Source organism: Hyperolius riggenbachi, chromosome 3, assembly GCF_040937935.1.
Source record: "Hyperolius riggenbachi isolate aHypRig1 chromosome 3, aHypRig1.pri, whole genome shotgun sequence".
NCBI lineage: Eukaryota > Metazoa > Chordata > Amphibia > Anura > Hyperoliidae > Hyperolius > Hyperolius riggenbachi.
In genome coordinates this window covers 256,855,248-256,873,340 of record NC_090648.1, presented here as the reverse complement: position 1 = coordinate 256,873,340, position 18,093 = coordinate 256,855,248, and the positions used below count along the sequence as shown (strand labels likewise).

Sequence of the window (18,093 nt, the reverse complement as noted above, 5' to 3'; positions counted from 1 at the left end):
AAAAGGCAATTTCTTCAGTTGAACACTAGGCATTGCAGAAATCATTAATCAGAATCAGAATCAGAATCACTTTATTTCGCCAAGCATGACTGGGTCAGGCCCGGAATTGGGTTTGGCACAATGGAGCAGTACATAGGAGCAGTACATAGGGAGAAAGGCAGGAAAATAACAGTAAAATAAAATAACAGTAAACATACACAAATACACACTCAGCATCAGATATACATATGGCTCTGCAATCATCTTTCAAAGGCATACTGCTGAAGTCTACCGCTCCTATGCAGGTGGAAGGGCGCTGATAGGGGGTGGTAGAATGCTAAGGGAGTTCAGGAGGCTAACGGCCATAGGGAAGAAAGAGTTCTTGTGTCTGGTGGTCTTGGTGGGGATGGCCCGGAGTCTCCTACCCAGTGGAAGCGGGGTGAAAAAACAATGGCCTGGGTGGGAGAGGTCACCTGCAATCCTCAGAGCCCTGGCTCGCAATCTTGTGTTATACAGGTGGTCAAGTGGGGGCAGGGGTCTCCCAACGATTCTCTCCGCCGACTTGATGATCCTCTGTAGTTTGTGCCTCTCACTGGCGGTGGCTCCCGCATACCAGACCAAGATGGCGGAGCAGAGGATCGATTCAATGGTGGCAGTGTAGAAGCATGTTAGAATGTCCTGCGCCATGCCGAACTTCCGCAGTTGGCGGAGGAAGAAGAGTCTCTGCTGGGATTTCCGTAGGGTTGACGTGATGTTGGCCCTCCAACTAAGATCGCTGGAGATGGTGGTGCCCAGCAGGCGGGCGCAGGGCACTCTGGCCACCTCGGTGCCATCAATGTAGATGGGAGGTGGGGTAGGGGCAGACTTCCTGAAGTCAATTATAAGTTCGACGGTTTTGGCCGAGTTGAGCACCAGGCTGTTCTCCTTGCACCAGTGACATAGTCTTTCCACCTGCTGCTGGTAACAAGCCTTATCTCAGCTTGTGTTTACACAATAGCAAATGAAACACAGCCACACAAAACTATATTATTCAACATGAGAGACTGTGATATGAGAGAGCCCAAGTTTGTTTTAAACTGATTTTATAAGTATGGGCAGAGAAAGAGGTTGACACTAAATGCACTGGCAGGGGGGTACTAGTGGCAGTTAGGTGGTGTGCTCTCTACAATTGCCAACCACATGGGAAGCGAGAAGCAGTGCACCAATCCACCAAGTCAGCAATTTATTTCACTAGTGACAGCACATAACCAAGCAATGTGGGGTTAAAGGACAACTGAAGTGAGAGGGATATGGAGGCTGCCATATTTATTTCCTTTGAAGCAATACCAGTCCCTGGCTATCCTGCTAATCCTCTGCCTCTAATCCTTTTAGCCATTGACCCTGAACAAGCATATGCAGATCAGGTGTTCCTGACATTATTTTCAGATCTGAAAAGATTAGCTGCATGCTGGTTTCTGGTGTTATTCAGACACTATTGCAGCCAAATAGACCAGTAGGGGTGCCAGGCAGCTGGCTTTGTTTAAATGAGAAATAAATATGGCAGCCTCCATATCCCCTTTCACTTCAGTTGTCCTTTAAACAGGCTCCAGCCTGACAAGGAGGCCACAAAAAGTAACCCTGGTTTATTTTTTGTGGCCTCTGAAGCAGTGGTTGAGACCCTACATTTCTTATTTTTGTACTGTCACTAGTGGAAAAATGTGATAATTTGGTAGATTGGTGCCCTGCTTCTCTCTTCTCATGTGGTTGTTATTTTATAAGTAAATGTCAAAATACTTAACAATTTCAACTCTGAGATCTTATAATACCACACAGTGCACTTTAAAATTTATTTTGGTGTTTTTGTTTTGCTAGATTGGAACCATGACTAGTTATGATAATGACTTTTTCCCCTTGCTTCCTTTAGACAGCTATGATTGGTGATGAGACAGCAAATATGTTTAAATCAAGGGTAACTGTGCCATTGACCGTCCTGGAGGTTATGCAGATACTGCTAATATGCCTTGGAGGTGTCATGTTTCTAGCCTGTTCCATAACGCTCTGTGTCAGAAGCTCTAAAAAAAAGAAGGGGTAAGAACTTTATTATTATCTTTTAGGTTGTGCAAACAGTGAAGGACATTAAAAGTGGTAGGGGTACATAAAACAATCTAATAATGACTAATTGAACATTTTTTTTTCCTTTTCTAGGACTGTATAAATACACCGAGTACAAGTCTGCTGCCAGAAAAATACTGTGATAAAGGAAACGATACTGCACAATTTCAAAACATAAATCACCACAGCAATAAAAGGAAATTGAGTGTATTGCAACACAAGGTGCCCTCTGGTGCCCACTATGTGTCATGCCTATTATGACTTAAAGAGAAACTCCGACCAAGAATTTAACTTTATCCCAATCAGTAGCTGATACCCCCTTTTACATGACAAATCTATTGCATTTCACAAACAGACCATCAGGGGGCGCTGTATGACTGATTTTGTGCTGAAACCCCTCCCAAAAGAGGCTCTGGTACCGCGGTACTCTGGGCAAACTGCCACAATGTAACAATGTTCACAGACAGGAAATGGCTGTTTACAGCTGACTGTTAAAGCCAGAACAGCTAGAAACAGCTACATAACCTGCCCACAGTAAAAATGTCACCATGAAATACATGTCAGAATGTGAATCTGGGAGAGGAAAGATTTTACAATGAGCAAACACTGACTAAATCATTTATACATAATTATTGTAAAAATGAAGCACTTTTTTATTACATTATTTTCACTGGAGTTCCTCTTTAAAGCTGAATTTCAAGAATCAAACTAAAAAAGGGAATACATGAGGAATGTCTAACCTATCAACAGATTTCTAATATTGTCCAGCATGTGCTATGATATAGAAAGATCAACATAGAACAACCAGCATCTCCTTTGTTGCTCTTCTCTCTCAGCTCTGTAACACAGCTTGGTCACAGCCCCTCCCCTTGTATGCTGATTGATTGGACAGTGTAGGTCACCTGCTCACTGATGAGCACATCATTCTGCTCTATAGCAAGCTCACATGCTGCCAGCATACTGACAGTATAATACAATACAGCAGAACCTGATAGGCTCTCAGTGCAGCCCTCGCCCAGTCTGAATGATGCTGTGAAGGGGATAGCAGAAAACCTATTTCTTGAAAAACTCAGAAGTGTTTACAGGCTATACGTTAAAACACATATAATCATTTTAATAGTTATCAAAAACAGATATGATTGTTGTTTGGACTAGAGAGAGGCATAAGGAACTTGCCAGACAAGCAAGCTGCAGCTACAGCAGCGCCTGTGTAGCTCTACAGACTGCTAGTAAAGGAGAAGCATGCATAGACAGTAGGCATCAAGGAGGTTCTCAGATCTCCCCAAGTAGACAAAATCATTAATGCAACTAGGGGTTAATTCCATATATTTACAGATCACTTACCTGCTAAGTTTAAATAGCGAAATGACCTGTGTGACAAGTATATACACTCAAGAACAAAAACTAATGTTCGTTTAATACTTGTTGTTGTTAATTGTTAAATAATTCACAGGGACAGGCGCTCTACAACTTTTAATACAGTCAGCAAAGGGGTCTCCAATATTTCACCAAGCTAGATATGAACATATGGGAGACATAGCTTGCTTTTAATTCGGATGAGATTTCATATAGCAGACTGCCACATACTAACTACAGCTACATCTACAGTTAGTATTACTATCTATGTAATATATTTGTATTTGAATGAATACTTGTTAGATTTCCTTAATGTGGGTAATTCGTTACATGATAAGTCAGCTGTCCAAAAGAGTTGAATGAATTTTGTTCATTCTACAATGCTTTGGATTGTTTTTGTAGTTTTTCTTTTCTTTCTTTCTTTTTTTTCTTTTTTTTTTTTTTTTGCAGAATTTGTTTTGTACTTGTCCTTTCCAAAAGAAAGGTGTTTAAAGGAGCCTTTAATGCAGTTTTTACTGACTGAGCATTACGCGCAGCGTTCAATTTTTTCCCCCTAATTTTAAGAGCTATGAATCTTAATTCAGGTGAAACTCAAAAAATTAGAATATGGTGCAAAAGTCCATTTATTTCAGTAATTCAACTTAAAAGATGAATCTATTATATGAAATAGACTCATTACATGCAAAGTGAGATATTTCAAGACTTTATTTGTTATAATTGTGATGATTATGATGTACAGCTTATGAAAACCCCCAAATCAAAATCTCAGACCATTACAATATTGTGAAAATGTTCAACATTCTAGGCACAAAGTGTCAGACGCTAATCCGCTAATCCATCCAAAACACTTACAAACTGTTCCTATTTTATATATTAGTTTCACCTTTTAAGTTGAATAACTGAAATGAATGGACTTTTGCAATATAGTTTAATTTTTTGAGTTTCACCTGTATGTCTCAAACTCACTAATTGGTTGTTCAGCTCATGCTATGTGAATAAGCCAACAGGAAACAACAGAAACAGAAAGCTTGTTCAATGGAACGCTGCAGTGGATCAAACTATAAGAATGCATTAATATACCTTGAAATAGAAGTGTTTACTAACGTCTGGATACAAGTTTTCCATTTCCTTATCTAGCCAGCTCTTATCCTTGTTGAAATGCCACCATAGCATATTTGCATCTTCTGCTCTTCCTGCACTCTCTGCCTCCTCCCTTCTCATCACTCCCTTCTGCTGAGTCATGCTGTCTGCACTGTATGACTCATCATCAGAAGGGAAAGGGTCAGGAGGGAGATAGGAGAACTGGCCATTTTATGCTGGAATTTCATTAAAGCTTTTAGCTGCCTGGACTAGGAAGCGCAAAATGTCTACAGAGAGGAGCAAAATGTACAGTATGAACCAGGAATGTTGTTTATCTATTTCACTAAACTGAAGCATAAATGTGATGTAACACTAATAAAGAAGCAATTTATTTTTATTAGCTCTTGTTCCGTGTCTCAGTTTTTAAAATCATGTGTTAGAAAAACCTGGTTTATAAATAAGAAAATATTTACATGACATTAAAAATGTGTGACTGAAGATAATGTTTAACCCCTTCCAAACCGCCTAAGGCCGATAGGCGTCAGGAAGGTGGTACCCCCAGGGTGAAAAGATAAATATATTACAAAAAAACCCCACATTTTACTAAAAATAAAAAAAAACCACACATATAAATTAATAAAGCAAACAAACAAACAAACAAAAACATAGTGCAGCAGCAATCAGATGCCACCAACAGAAAGCTCTGTTGGTGGCAAGAAAAGGGGCCAAGATTCATTTGTGTGCTTAGTTGTATGGCCCTGCAGCAAGTGGTTAAAGCTGCCGTGGCCTGAATTGTAAACAGTATTGATGAATGGGGATATTGGCAGACATGTGGTCTGTTCACCTATTTGTTTCAATGGAGCCAGGTGCGGTTGCTAATCTAGCTGGGCTTGGCTCCTGATATGCACGAGACAGACAAAAGAGCGTGGACAAATTTTTGAAACCTGTATAATAATCATTATTGTTATTCATTTACTATAGTAACCGTGATCTTCCATGCTGCTGTACAGAGTACAATATAGACTATATTGGGACACATAAATATATCCATATAGTTCATGCACAGTTCAATCAGAACATCCAGCCACACAAAAACATACAAAGTTCAAGCATGATATGTACAGATGGTCAATGGGTCAGATGGAGATGCAGATAATTATGATTTGCCTGCAAATGTGAAGCAACTTTTATGCAACTTGGAATTAGACAGGAAGTGCATTGGATTGGCCAAATCCAAAGCTGTGTACAATTTGCATAGCATTTGAATGCAATACAGAATTGTTTTGCATCTTATTGCCAATTACTTATGGCCGGATAACATCCAGCAACACAGGTGCATGTTCATTAGGGACAAGGAACAAGTACAGCAAAAGTGAGAAAAACTAGTGGAAGGATATTTAAAAAGAGCTTTATTCTTTCTGACAAATGATTAAAAAGTGAAAAGAAATTGTTCCATGTATACCTGCTACCTGCACACTGTTATATCATCGACCAAAGCAAGAGTGGAAAAAAAAACGTTTTGCTGTTCTATAAGGCCATATTTGCAGTGACCATTGCATTTTCTGGGATAGTGGGAATGTATTGCAATGGATCGGGAAGGCGGTGCAGCAAATAATCTGCGCATTGTGTCGCATACAGTCAATGAAAAAGTATGCTTCACTGTAACCATAAGTGCACATATTTTGCGGTAATGAAATGCATGTAGTACATTGCTATGCTGCACTCTGTTACACAGCAATGCACTTGACTCAATGTGATTGACACGTTGGAGGAGCAAGCCGTACTACAGAGTAGCCATTTATGCCACACTTCTGTGAATGTGGCCCAAAGATGTTCTAAAAATGGCCTGGACACATTTGTTGGTAGTCTAAGGCAGTTGCTGTGAAGCATATTTTTACTGTACTGTATGCTTTACTGTATGTGTACTGTTGCAAGCATATCGAACAATACAATTTTCCATTGTGATCCTGTATTTACAGGGTATGGGGTGAAACTAGCCTTAGGCCAGATCATAAATATTTTTTTTCCAAACCAGCTGTTTTCTGTAATTAGTATCACGTCACCAAAATGATGAGTAAGTATATGAAAGGCAAGTACAATAAGGCAATCTTCAAGTAGACTGATATGAAAACAGTTGCAAATCACAAGAGTGTAAAGTCCATGGAACTATAGCAAACCTATAATCATAAGAAATGGAATATCAAACCATACAGGAATTTCCCAATCAGCGTTACCTGCCAACAAGTCTACAAGCAAAGACTAAATTATAGCAGTGTCAATTTTAATTTTATTTAGCCAACAAGCTTCCACAAGCATTTGATACAGCAAAAGACCTTCAAAGGATCCAATCTATTTTCAGCACGCAAGACTAATTAAAGACAAAGTCCATCAAGGCCCCAGCAAAAAGAGTGTGAAACTGTAATGTTCTCTGGAGATGCAGCTGCGGGCAGTCAGAGTGCCTCCGCAGCTGCTTCGGTTGCCTTGTCGGGCAGTTCACCCGTTCCTCCGGCGTGTAGCACGCCGAGGACGGGCTTGTCAGTGGCTCATAGGGTTGCTGTGTCATGCGCATGCGCGCATAGACAGAACCTTCATGCTGGGAGGAGGCGCGTCAGCTGACCTGCCGGTCGGCTGACGTCAGGGGAGACTCGTGGCGCTTCTGATTGGTTGATGGAAGTGGGCGCGGCTGTAGGGTCTCCTCTGCTTCTTAAGCCTTCGGTGTTCACTTGCAAACTGTCTGCTGTCGTGAATACTTTGTGTTAGCGCTCAGATCTTAGTCAGTATCCGGTGTGCTTTGATCCGGGAGGAAACCCGGGAATTTCACACAAGACTAGGATTTTTACATTATTGTTATTACTTGATATTCTGTGTATGACTCTGGCTCACTTCTGACTTTGCTCTTGCTTATCGATTCTGTACTTCTGCCCATCTGATTCAGTTGCTGACTCTTCCTGAATATTCACTATTCTCTTGCCTGTCGAATTTGTACTGTACCTGCCTGTCTGTTGCCGAACCTAGCCTGTCTGACCACTCCACTCACCAGTGAGCCCTGTCACTGGTGAGGTTCTACTGATAGTACCCACCAGCTCCTCTGGTGAGGTCTAGTTAAACGTATCAGTTATCCAGTTGCACCAAGCACTATACACTTCAGTTACCTGTTAGCTATACTTGTATTATTGGTGATTCTGCAGATCACCACATAATCAGGTATAGTGTCTGGCTTATTGCTGATACTGCAGATCACACAATAACCAGACGTCTGTGTTGCTACACCAATCGTTACAGAAACAATATATGAAGACCCTATAGGAATCCTTGAAATTTACAGTTTAAATTGTTAATCCCAGCAATCTCTCCCACCTTCCCTACACAGAATCCTGAGCAGAGTGTAAATGAGAGGTTACTCACCCTGTTTTAGGCATTCCACTGATGAGATCTCCCTTAAGTCAGGGGCATCTCTAGCTACTTAATACTGAAGTTTCCTCTAGCTACCTAATACTTGGGGCCACCTCTATATTGAGGGTACCTCTGGCTACCTAATACTAAGGGGCATCTGTAGCTACCTATGATGGGCAAGGGAAGTAGAGGAGAGGTGACAGCTGGGCCAGCCAGCACACTTGTGGTGCGGTTCAGTGGGGGTTTGTAGGTCCATGGGGGGCGAAGTCTAGGGTGCCAGGAAATCTGTGCATATAGGCTCCTGTGATGTAAATCCAGGCCTGGAAGTGCTCAAATGATGACTCCCATAATGCATCACTGCTGAATATGCAAATCATCCTTTGTTGTCATAAATGGTGTAACCTATTTTTAACTCAATGCAGGCTGTATCTAAATTGCCTACTTATCAGAATTTGATGTGTCTTTAAAAACAGAAATCACACACAATCTTTTTTTATTCTAAAATTGCTCAAATTATTAACTATTAACACATACCGTACATCAAATATTAAATGCTACTAAAGCTAAACGTAACATTTTGGATCTTGAAGGACATGGAGTTGGCCATATATACTTCCTTTTAAGCAATACCAGTTGCCTGGCATCTGTTTGGCTGCAGCAGTGTCTGAATAACACCAGAAACAAGCATGCAGCTCATCATGTCAGATCGGACAATAATGCCAGAAACACCTGATCTGCTGCATGCTTGTTCGGGGTCTATGGCTTAAAATATTAAAGGCAAAGGATCACAAATGGCATCTTCATTGTACAAGGGAAGGGATTTTATACAGCCACAGGGGTGCTGGTTATTTATAAGCATAGTTGGGTCCCACACTTCTTTCACACCAACAGCTGACACAGCTAAGTAAGGCCTCTTGCACACTACATGTGATTCCGATTTTTTATACTATCTGAATCTTGATTCTGATTAAAAAATGTAGCAGCATGCAGTACTATTTTTAATCGAAATAAAAAATTGGATCATATAAGAAAAATCTTAATCACATGTAGTGTGCAAGAGGAGGAATGAAACCAGCAGATCTACTGAACAGTGATCTGGAAAAAAAAATCTGAGCATTTGCAGACATCTTTAGTTTGTTTAAGTACTTGTATTATAGAGGCAGAGGATCAATAGGATAGCCAACTAGTATTACTTAAAGGAGTACTGTAAGCATAAAAAAAAAAAAAAAGAAAAAAGAAAAAAAAAAAAGAGTATAACTATTAACTTACCTGGGGCTTCTAACAGCCCCCCCGCAGATGTCCTGTGCACACGCCAGGACAAAACAATCCTCTGGTCCCCTTCCGTGGCTCACTTTCTGTTTTTGCAACTTTAATGTCGTGGGCCACTGCGTCTGAGCCGCGGCTGGGGACCAGCGGATCGTTCTGTCACGTTGAGGGCACAAGACGTCTGCCAGGGAGGGGGGGAGGGGGAGGGGGCAGCCTCCATATCCCTCTCATTTCACATGTACTTTAAATGTGAACCAATTATTCTAACTATTTAGTTCGTTATATAAGCAGTTTACAAGTAACAGAAATGCAAGTTGTTTCTGCTTTCATGCGAAGTCACCGTTTTACAATAGAAGACAATTTAGGATTTGTAAACATCTCTTTTAATTGATGAAGTGTGCTGGAGACTCTGTCATAAGGAAAACATTACATAAAAATGACCTACAACTAGGATCTATGGGACTGTTCTCTTACCATAGACGCAGATATATTGGTGGAACTTTGTTTTCAAGCAATTGAGGAACGTTATACCAGAGTGGATTTAGTAGGATGCAATATATGCAGGTCCAAACTTTCAATCCTCACAGGGGTTCCTATGGGGACTACAGCTCCATATAGACTTTCCCAGAGTCAGTCTGGCTCATTCATTTAGTGAGAAATAGTGTTTTAATGTATATTATTGTATTTTCTAAAGCATTGATATTAAAGGTTTTCTACTTTTGTTCACATGCACCCAAGAGTCAATTTCTCTTTTATATATTTACATTAAAGAAAAATGCTGCATCCGGGGTTCTAAATATGTTGTTCAAAATTAGGCATGTCTCCAGTTTGCTGCTAGTACATTATATAACTCTAGAACACCTATCTGTGGGCATATTAACACAAACTGAGCTTCTGGCAGACACTGGCATTAAAGGAAACCTGAAGTAGGAGAAGCATATGAAGGATGCCATATTTATTTCCATAAAACATTGTTAGTTCTTCTGTGCAATTTCTGCTTGATCTTTCAAAAAACAGTTTTGTTGATCAAACAAAAAACATTGCTAACTAGCCTGGCTGATAGTTCATGCATCAGCGGTGTCTGAATCACCCGCCTGAAACAAGCAAGTGGAAAATCAAGTCAAACTTCTTGTTAAATGTATTTACACTGAACTATTTTAAGAAAGAAAAACATTCAATACAATAAAAAAATGAAGTACTGCAAGTTTATGACCAAGGTCAACATTGTTATATCAGAGTTAACTACTTCAAGACCGCTCCACATCAATGGCCCTGATCGCGGCGGCAGCCCCAGGACCGCCTAACGCCAATTGGCGTCAAGTCCTGGGTCCGGCTATTGCAGGAGATTGTGCGCACGCTGCGCGCGAATCTCCTACTTGGTAGGTGGAGCTCCGCCTTCAGTCTCCCAGCGGCGATCGCCACTCGGAGACTGTTAGACGAAACCGCCGTCTTTTTACTAAGCACAGATCTGCAGCAGCGCTGTCCTCCTGGGGCACAAGAGAGCGATCGGCTCTAATATGTCATGATTGGCTGGCTGTGGGGGGAGGGAAAAAAATTATAAAGAAATAGTTATATTTATTTAAAAATAAATAAGAAAAATATTGATAAAAAAATAAACACAGGGGGAGCGATCAGACCCCACCAACAGAGAGCTCTGTTGGTGGGGAGAAAGGGGTTCGGGAATCACTAGTGTGCTGTGTTGTGCGGCCCGGCAGCGAGGCCTTAAAGCTGAAGTGGCCTATTTTGAAAAAAATAGCCTGGTCTTTAGGGTGGTTTAGCACTGTGGTCCTGAAGTGGTGTAATCACAGTGCAAATTGTAATAACAAACATGCTACAGAAAGACCTGATAACATAACACCCATATGGCATATTAGCAATAACGTTCTATAGACAAAATGATGTCTGCAACACTGGGCAATATAAAATGTAATTGAGTGTGCTAGGGCCCAAACGATAATTGTTTAGGAAGAGAAAAGAAAGCCCAGAACAACAGCACCACTCAAGAGTAAGCAAAAATGTATTGGTACATAATTACAATGTTAAGGACATTTATTGAAAATTCAATTGAAATGAATAAAAACACTAAAAACAGACCACATATTTCCACACTAAACAGCTGCAAACAATCCTGCCAAATGAATGACCTATACACTGAAAAATGAATACAGAAATGTGTGTATATAAACCACTAAATCACATGTGTGTATAGGTCAGGTCTGGATGAAAATAATGCTAAATGGATAAACATGTATGTACCTTGGTGGGCATCAATGAGAGCCCAACAAAGTTTGAACCCGGGTTCAGTAAAGTGCAAAAGTGCCAAATATAATTGTGCATACAAGATACATCACATAGGACCATATACTGTAAAGTGCAATACAAACCACAAGTGAAAAATAGCAAACATAGCTGCAAATAAATAAACAATGAATATATCGGAGCAGCCTATATCTAAAGTGCATGAGAGGATGTGCGCAAAGGAGATACTTAGCCCAGGAAACAGTAGAACATAGACCAGGCAGCGCGGCTGAAGGTGGGAAGAGGGTCCCCTCTTCCCACCTTCAGCCGCGCTGCCTGGTCTATGTTCTACTGTTTCCTGGGCTAAGTATCTCCTTTGCGCACATCCTCTCATGCACTTTAGATATAGGCTGCTCCGATATATTCATTGTTTATTTATTTGCAGCTATGTTTGCTATTTTTCACTTGTGGTTTGTATTGCACTTTACAGTATATGGTCCTATGTGATGTATCTTGTATGCACAATTATATTTGGCACTTTTGCACTTCACTGAACCCGGGTTCAAACTTTGTTGGGCTCTCATTGATGCCCACCAAGGTACATACATGTTTATCCATTTAGTATTATTTTCATCCAGACCTGACCTATACACACATGTGATTTAGTGGTTTATATACACACATTTCTGTATTCATTTTTCAGTGTATAGGTCATTCATTTGGCAGGATTGTTTGCAGCTGTTTAGTGTGGGAATATGTGGTCTGTTTTTAGTGTTTTTATTCATTTCAATTGAATTTTCAATAAATGTCCTTAACATTGTAATTATGTACCAATAAATGTTTGCTTACTCTTGAGTGGTGCTGTTGTTCTGGGCTTTCTTTTCTCTTCCTAAACAAATAACGTTCTATAGGATCAGAAGCAAATCCAGTCAAATTTCAGTCAAAAACACCTGATCTGCTTGCTTGTTCAGGGTCTATTGGATAAAAGTATTAGAGGCAAAGGATCAGCAGGTCAGGCAGGCAATTTTCATTGTTTAAAAGGTTTGGCAGCCTCCATATTCCTCTCACTTTAGGTGTCCTTTAACAAAGCAATGCATGCCATTACCAAAAACTCACGTGACAGGCAGCCTATTGGGCCAATCAAAGTGCGGGGATCACTTCCTTTTAAATTTAGTGGAAACAAAGGGGTCCAGGGCAGGATGAGTGGAGAGTGTAAGCTACTAGCACTGGCTATGCTGTGCATAGCGGCGCTCCTCTGACCAAAGGTAATAATGCACGCTATGCTGCCAATAGCACGTGTAGCATGCATTAAGGCACGCAGGGTTAAATAGCGTGAGTAACAGGAGTTTACTTGCGCTATTATTCTTAGTGAATCAACCCCAACATATGCAGACAAGAAGCAGTGTTACTAAATGCCTGAATAATTTGGTCCAATTGTAAACCTGGCAGAGTAACCCCATAGAAAAAAGTGATGAGGATCATTCTGAATAATAAAAAATAAATAAGGGCTTTCAAATGCAGACTATAAGCAGTACTGCCAAGTACCGGTTGTAATATGTTACCTTTGCAAATCTATCATCATGTATAATAAGTGTGGTGAGGTATGTTATTCAGAATGGTATGGAGAGTTAAGGGCATTTGGAAATGAAATACATTTGCTCTATACTCAAATGCACATTTTATTACTATTTTGTGTGCATTAATTCCAATGGGAGAAAAAATGTCAAGTCCATGTCCCTTCATCACTCTGTCTCTTCCTTCTGGCTGTTCTCTGCCTCCCTTCTCTGCTCACATTTCTTTCTCAGCTCTCTCTGCCTACTCTTTGTATATATATATATATATATATATATATATATTTTTTTTTTTTCTCCCTCTATACCTACTTAAAGAGGAACTCCAGTGAAAATAATGTAATTCAAGAAGTGCTTCATTTTTACAATAATGTCAAAATAATTATGTATAAATTATTTAGTCAGCGTTTTCCCTTTAGTAAATCTTTCCTCTCCCTGATTTACATTCTAACATTTATCACATGGTGGCATTTTTACTGCTGGCAGGTGGTGTCAGTAGAAGGGGATGCTGCTTCATTTTTTGTCAGTTGGAAAAAGCTGTAAACAGTAAAACAGCGGTTATTTCCCGCAATGCAATGAGGTTCACAGACAGGAAACTGTCAGGGCCATGGTGCTGACATCACACTGTGGGAGGGATTTGACCACAATATTAGCCATACAGAGCCCCCTGATGGGCCATTTGAGAAAAGGAATAGATTTCTCATGGGAAAGGGGGTATCAGCTACTGTTTGGATTGAAGTTCAATTCTTGATCACAGTTTCTCTTTAACAACAAAAAAACCCTAAACAAAAAAAAACAAAAAAAGGCTTTTGCTGTAGTTCCACTGTGCAACTGCATACTACGTTCCTGGCACTCAGTGCTGACAGCATAAAATTAAAATATAAATGTAACTTTATCACTGGAATACACTATATTCTAGTTTACAGTACATCTGTCCTTGTATGAAAGCACTTAAAGCAGGAACACAGGGAGGAGAAAAAGTGTACAGATGAAAAAGGACACAGAAGAGTACAACATTTTTTTTATACAAGTTCTTTTTTTGTATTGTGTTAATTTAATTTAAAATTAATATGTCATGAAGTGGTTGATTTTACTCTTTAACTCATCTTGATAAATAGGTAGGATATCATTAATGAAGAATCCCCTGATTGAAGGAGGCTTATAGCTTGCATCATAATGCAAGCTACACACACACCTCCTCCTGGGCACCAGAGGTGAGTAGGAATCCCTTGTCCATAGCATTAGGATATGGGTCTTTTGAAAGGTGGGATGAGAGTGGTAAAAACTTCCTTATGTTATGAAACACATGGACCTGTACTGCTCAGGGGCGGAGCTTCATGCTTGAGGACTCCAAATTTCAAGGGCAGTGCCTGTGTGCATGAAGGACAGGAGAGCCAAATCTGAAACATGTCAAATGTGTTATTCCTTATGTTCTTTCTGAACTTTGAGACATGTCGGTGCCACTGTATAAAGGCTTATTGAAAATTATTAGCTGAAAATGATACCCATATTCACCCAAGATCTGACACTCAATTTGTAGGTTACCAAGGCAACTATTTGTTTGCATTACAACGTTTCTGTTTTGCAAGGTGTGCACCAGGTGCTACTTTTTAACACAAACACATAGAAGGATGAACCTGTCATTTATGACAGATGCCCACTGTGAGCAATGAACTCCATTTCTGCTAGCTATCATTCTTTAAAGAGAACCTGTACTGAGTAAAATTATTTAAAATAAACACATGAGGTAACTTCAAATGAACATTACATAGTTACCTTGCCATCAGTTCCTCTCAGAAATTCACCATTTTCTGCTGACAGTTATCCCTTCCAGTTCTGACAACATTTTGTCAGAACTGAAATATATCAGTTGCTGTCGGTTATATATCAGTTGCTGTCAGTTACAGCTGAGAGGAGAACTGATGTGTCCATGTTTCCCTATGGCTCAAGTGGGCGATGTTACAGTTTAACTGTGTGCTGACCAGAAAGCTGTATGGTGTAATGGCCATTTTCAAAATGGAGGACAGAGAATTCCATTGATCACAGTGGACAAACAGGACGCAGGAGAGGAAAAAGAGATTGAGGAGTAGACTACACAGGAGGCAAGTATGACTTGTGTATGCTTATTTTGACTTTTAATTTTCAGTTCAGGTTTTCTTTAACTGCTAAGGAAGCAACATTTTTGCTAATTAACAATGTTGAAATAATAGAGTGGGGCAAATTTGAGAAATCTTTTTAGGCTCTACTGAAGTATAAACAAGGCTACTTAAAAAAACAATAATAGAATAAACCATGTACCTGTGCTTTCCAAATTGACGAATTGATGTTAGCTACATTATTTTAGCTGCAAGTATAAAAAAAAATACATGCTGAATCTGCAAGGGATAAAATGTGGAAACACAATTTACTGGTTCATATTCTAATGGCATAGCACTTATAAAATGATAATACATCTTATCAAGGGAGTCAAAGGCTGAGCCACTATCTAGAGATTGTCTGGTATGGCAGTCAGACCATGTTAACCTTGAATACCACTGAAATTATAGATAACTATGCCTGTTATTACTTTCAAAATATGCAATCTATTTCAATAGCAACTACTGTGATAAGACCTTCTCAGGCATTTAGAGGGAACAACTTGCAGAAACATTCTTTGACTTGCTATAAACAAGCAACACAACATAACAGAAGAGTCAGTGACATTGTTAAGAGCCTTGGTGAAATGCCTTATAGTAAACCCAAGCTTGCACTAAAAAATAAAAATAAAAATAGAATACAAATTAAATACAGCTTATAGCTGGCCATACACATATACTGTAGATTTCCACCCAAGGTTCCAAAATGATTGATTCCTTTCCGAAAAGGATCAATTCAGCAGGAATTGATTCCTACCACAAACTGCATATCAATTTCCAATGGATTCCAGCAAGGAATCTATTGAAAATGGATCGAATCGTAGTGTTAGCGATGGGCCATCGATCTATCAATGCTCTCACCCCACCTGTTCCAACCTGAATTTTCCATCCTGTTTGATCAATTCTTTTGATACATTTTTTGTCAAAATCGATCAAAATAAAATCGATCTGACATGTTGGGGAATCGATTCCCAGCAGATGAATCAAATCTGCAGGGAACTGAATGGGCAAATCAATGAGTGTGTGTGCACCTTTACTTAACCTCACTGCCGTTTTAATTATCTGCTGCGCACGGCAGCAGGAGGTTTTTTTTTGCTATTTTTTTTTTTTAGCATGTAGCTAGCCTAGAGCTAGCTACATGCTTCCCCCATCCCTTCGCTATCCCTCCCACCCCTCTGGCGCAAATACCCAACAGGAAATCCCGTTCTGAACGGGATTTCCTGTATGGGCTTCCCCCGTTGCCATGGCGATGATCGGACTGACGTCGTCGACGTCATGACGTCAGACGGAGTCCCGATCTACCCCTCAGCGCTGCCTGGCACTGATTGGCCAGGCTGCGTACGGGGTCTGGAGGGGGGGGCGCGCGGCGCTACGGGTAGCGGCGGATCGGCAGCGAGCAGTGGCGATCGGATGTTACAAGCAGCTAGCAAAGTGCTAGCTGCATGTAACAAAAAAAAATTATGTTAATCTGCCCATCAGGGCCAGAGCAATCCTCCGCGGTGGGTTACACTGAGCTGAGCTCGGGATAACTGGTAAGGAGGTTAAAGAGAAACCGTAACCAAAAATTGAACTTCACAAACGGATCATCGGGTGATCTGTATGGCTGATATTGTGGTTAAACTCCTCCCACAGTGTGATCTCAGGACCATGGTTCTGACATCACACTGTGGGAGCTTTGTTGTATTGTGGGAAATAACAGCTGTTTACAGCTATTTCCAACTGTCAAAAAAAGGAAGCAGCATCTCCTTCCAATGACATCACTTGCCAGCAGTAAAAATGTCACCATGTGATAAATGTCAGGATGTAAATCAGGGAGAGGAAAGATTTTACAATGGGCAAACACTCACTAAATCAATTATCCATAATTATTGTAAAAATGAAGCACTTTTCTTATTACATTATTTTCACTGGAGTTCCTCTTTAAGTGTGGAAGTACACTCCTCAATCGCTGCACTCCTAGGTAGTAAAAATATAAATATGCCCCCTTCTTTTGTCAGCCTCCAGCACCAGTGCATCACATGCAGGTTTACAAAATAATTACACAATTTGTACTATTTTTTCAGATTAAAGTACGTGGAAAAATAGTTTTGTAGCAAAAATGCTATCTTAACTATGCCCACAAAGTAAACAATTAATATGACTGACTGTGGAACTCTGGATTTTACATCAGATGTAAGCAAATAACCAAAGACATGTTAATCTGACCACTGTCACTGATAGCTTTGCACTGTTTAAAGCAGTACAAGCAGTTTTTTTTATTTATTAATTTTACATATTTAACATGTATGTAGTGCTGACATGTTCCACAGTGGTTTACAGAGCATACAGTATAGACTTGTCATTAACAGCACCTCAGAAACACTCATAATCTAAACCCTCCCATAGTGATATGTCTATCATAGTCTAAGGCCAATTTTGGCAGAAATCAACTAAATTATCTGTATGTTTTCGAGTTGTAGGAGGAAACCAGAGTGCCGAGATGAAACCTAATAGAAAAACGGAGAGAAAATGGAAACTTCATGCAGAAAGCTATAGGAAATGTAAAAGAAATATAGAAATTTGAGAGCCCCTGATAGCGTAGTATGTTAGATATTCTGTAAAATGTTGAAACAATAACAATGTTGTACTCACAAGGGTGGGTTATCACTAAGGCAAGCACTGTATTCGCAGGTGGGGAGATTAGTCCTGACCCCACTCAGGCTAAGAAGGCGCTCTCTGTAGACAGGAAAAAGGAAGATGTCCCCCTCCACCCTTGAATGCAATGTAGACAGTATAACAGAGGCGCCAAAAATAGAGTAAAATAATTAAAAAAAGTTTAAAAGGTGAGGCAATGGTGGACTTACTCCCACAGTAGACTCACACAAGTCAATAAATCAGCATAAAAATATTCACAGCTCCAACTTACTGCAACATGTTTCTCGGGTCTACGCCTGCTTCATCAGGTCACAGAGGGAGCAACTAGGAGGAACAAGAGTATACCGGCT

General features: G+C 40.1%; 1 protein-coding gene and 1 long non-coding RNA gene across 3 annotated transcripts in view; one reads left to right on the top strand and one right to left on the bottom strand.

Moving 5' to 3' along the window:
- The window catches only part of LOC137561379 (platelet glycoprotein 4-like), a 130,813-nt gene extending 128,469 nt beyond the window's left edge, over positions 1-2,344 (top strand). The window contains exons 12-13 of the mRNA XM_068272676.1: positions 1,883-2,046; positions 2,164-2,344. Coding sequence (XP_068128777.1) covers positions 1,883-2,046; positions 2,164-2,173 — 174 coding nt within the window. The 3' untranslated portion in view covers positions 2,174-2,344. The remainder of the gene's footprint in view (positions 1-1,882; positions 2,047-2,163) is intronic.
- The window catches only part of LOC137561380 (uncharacterized), a 41,897-nt gene continuing 25,605 nt past the window's right edge, over positions 1,802-18,093 (bottom strand). Inside the window, exons 2-4 of one of the 2 annotated variants that reach the window (XR_011029990.1) lie at positions 18,015-18,067; positions 15,273-15,318; positions 1,802-2,030 (exon numbers count right to left, since the gene is read on the bottom strand). This is a non-coding gene — a long non-coding RNA (uncharacterized lncRNA). The remainder of the gene's footprint in view (positions 2,031-15,272; positions 15,319-18,014; positions 18,068-18,093) is intronic. The other variant, XR_011029989.1, reaches the window with a different exon arrangement.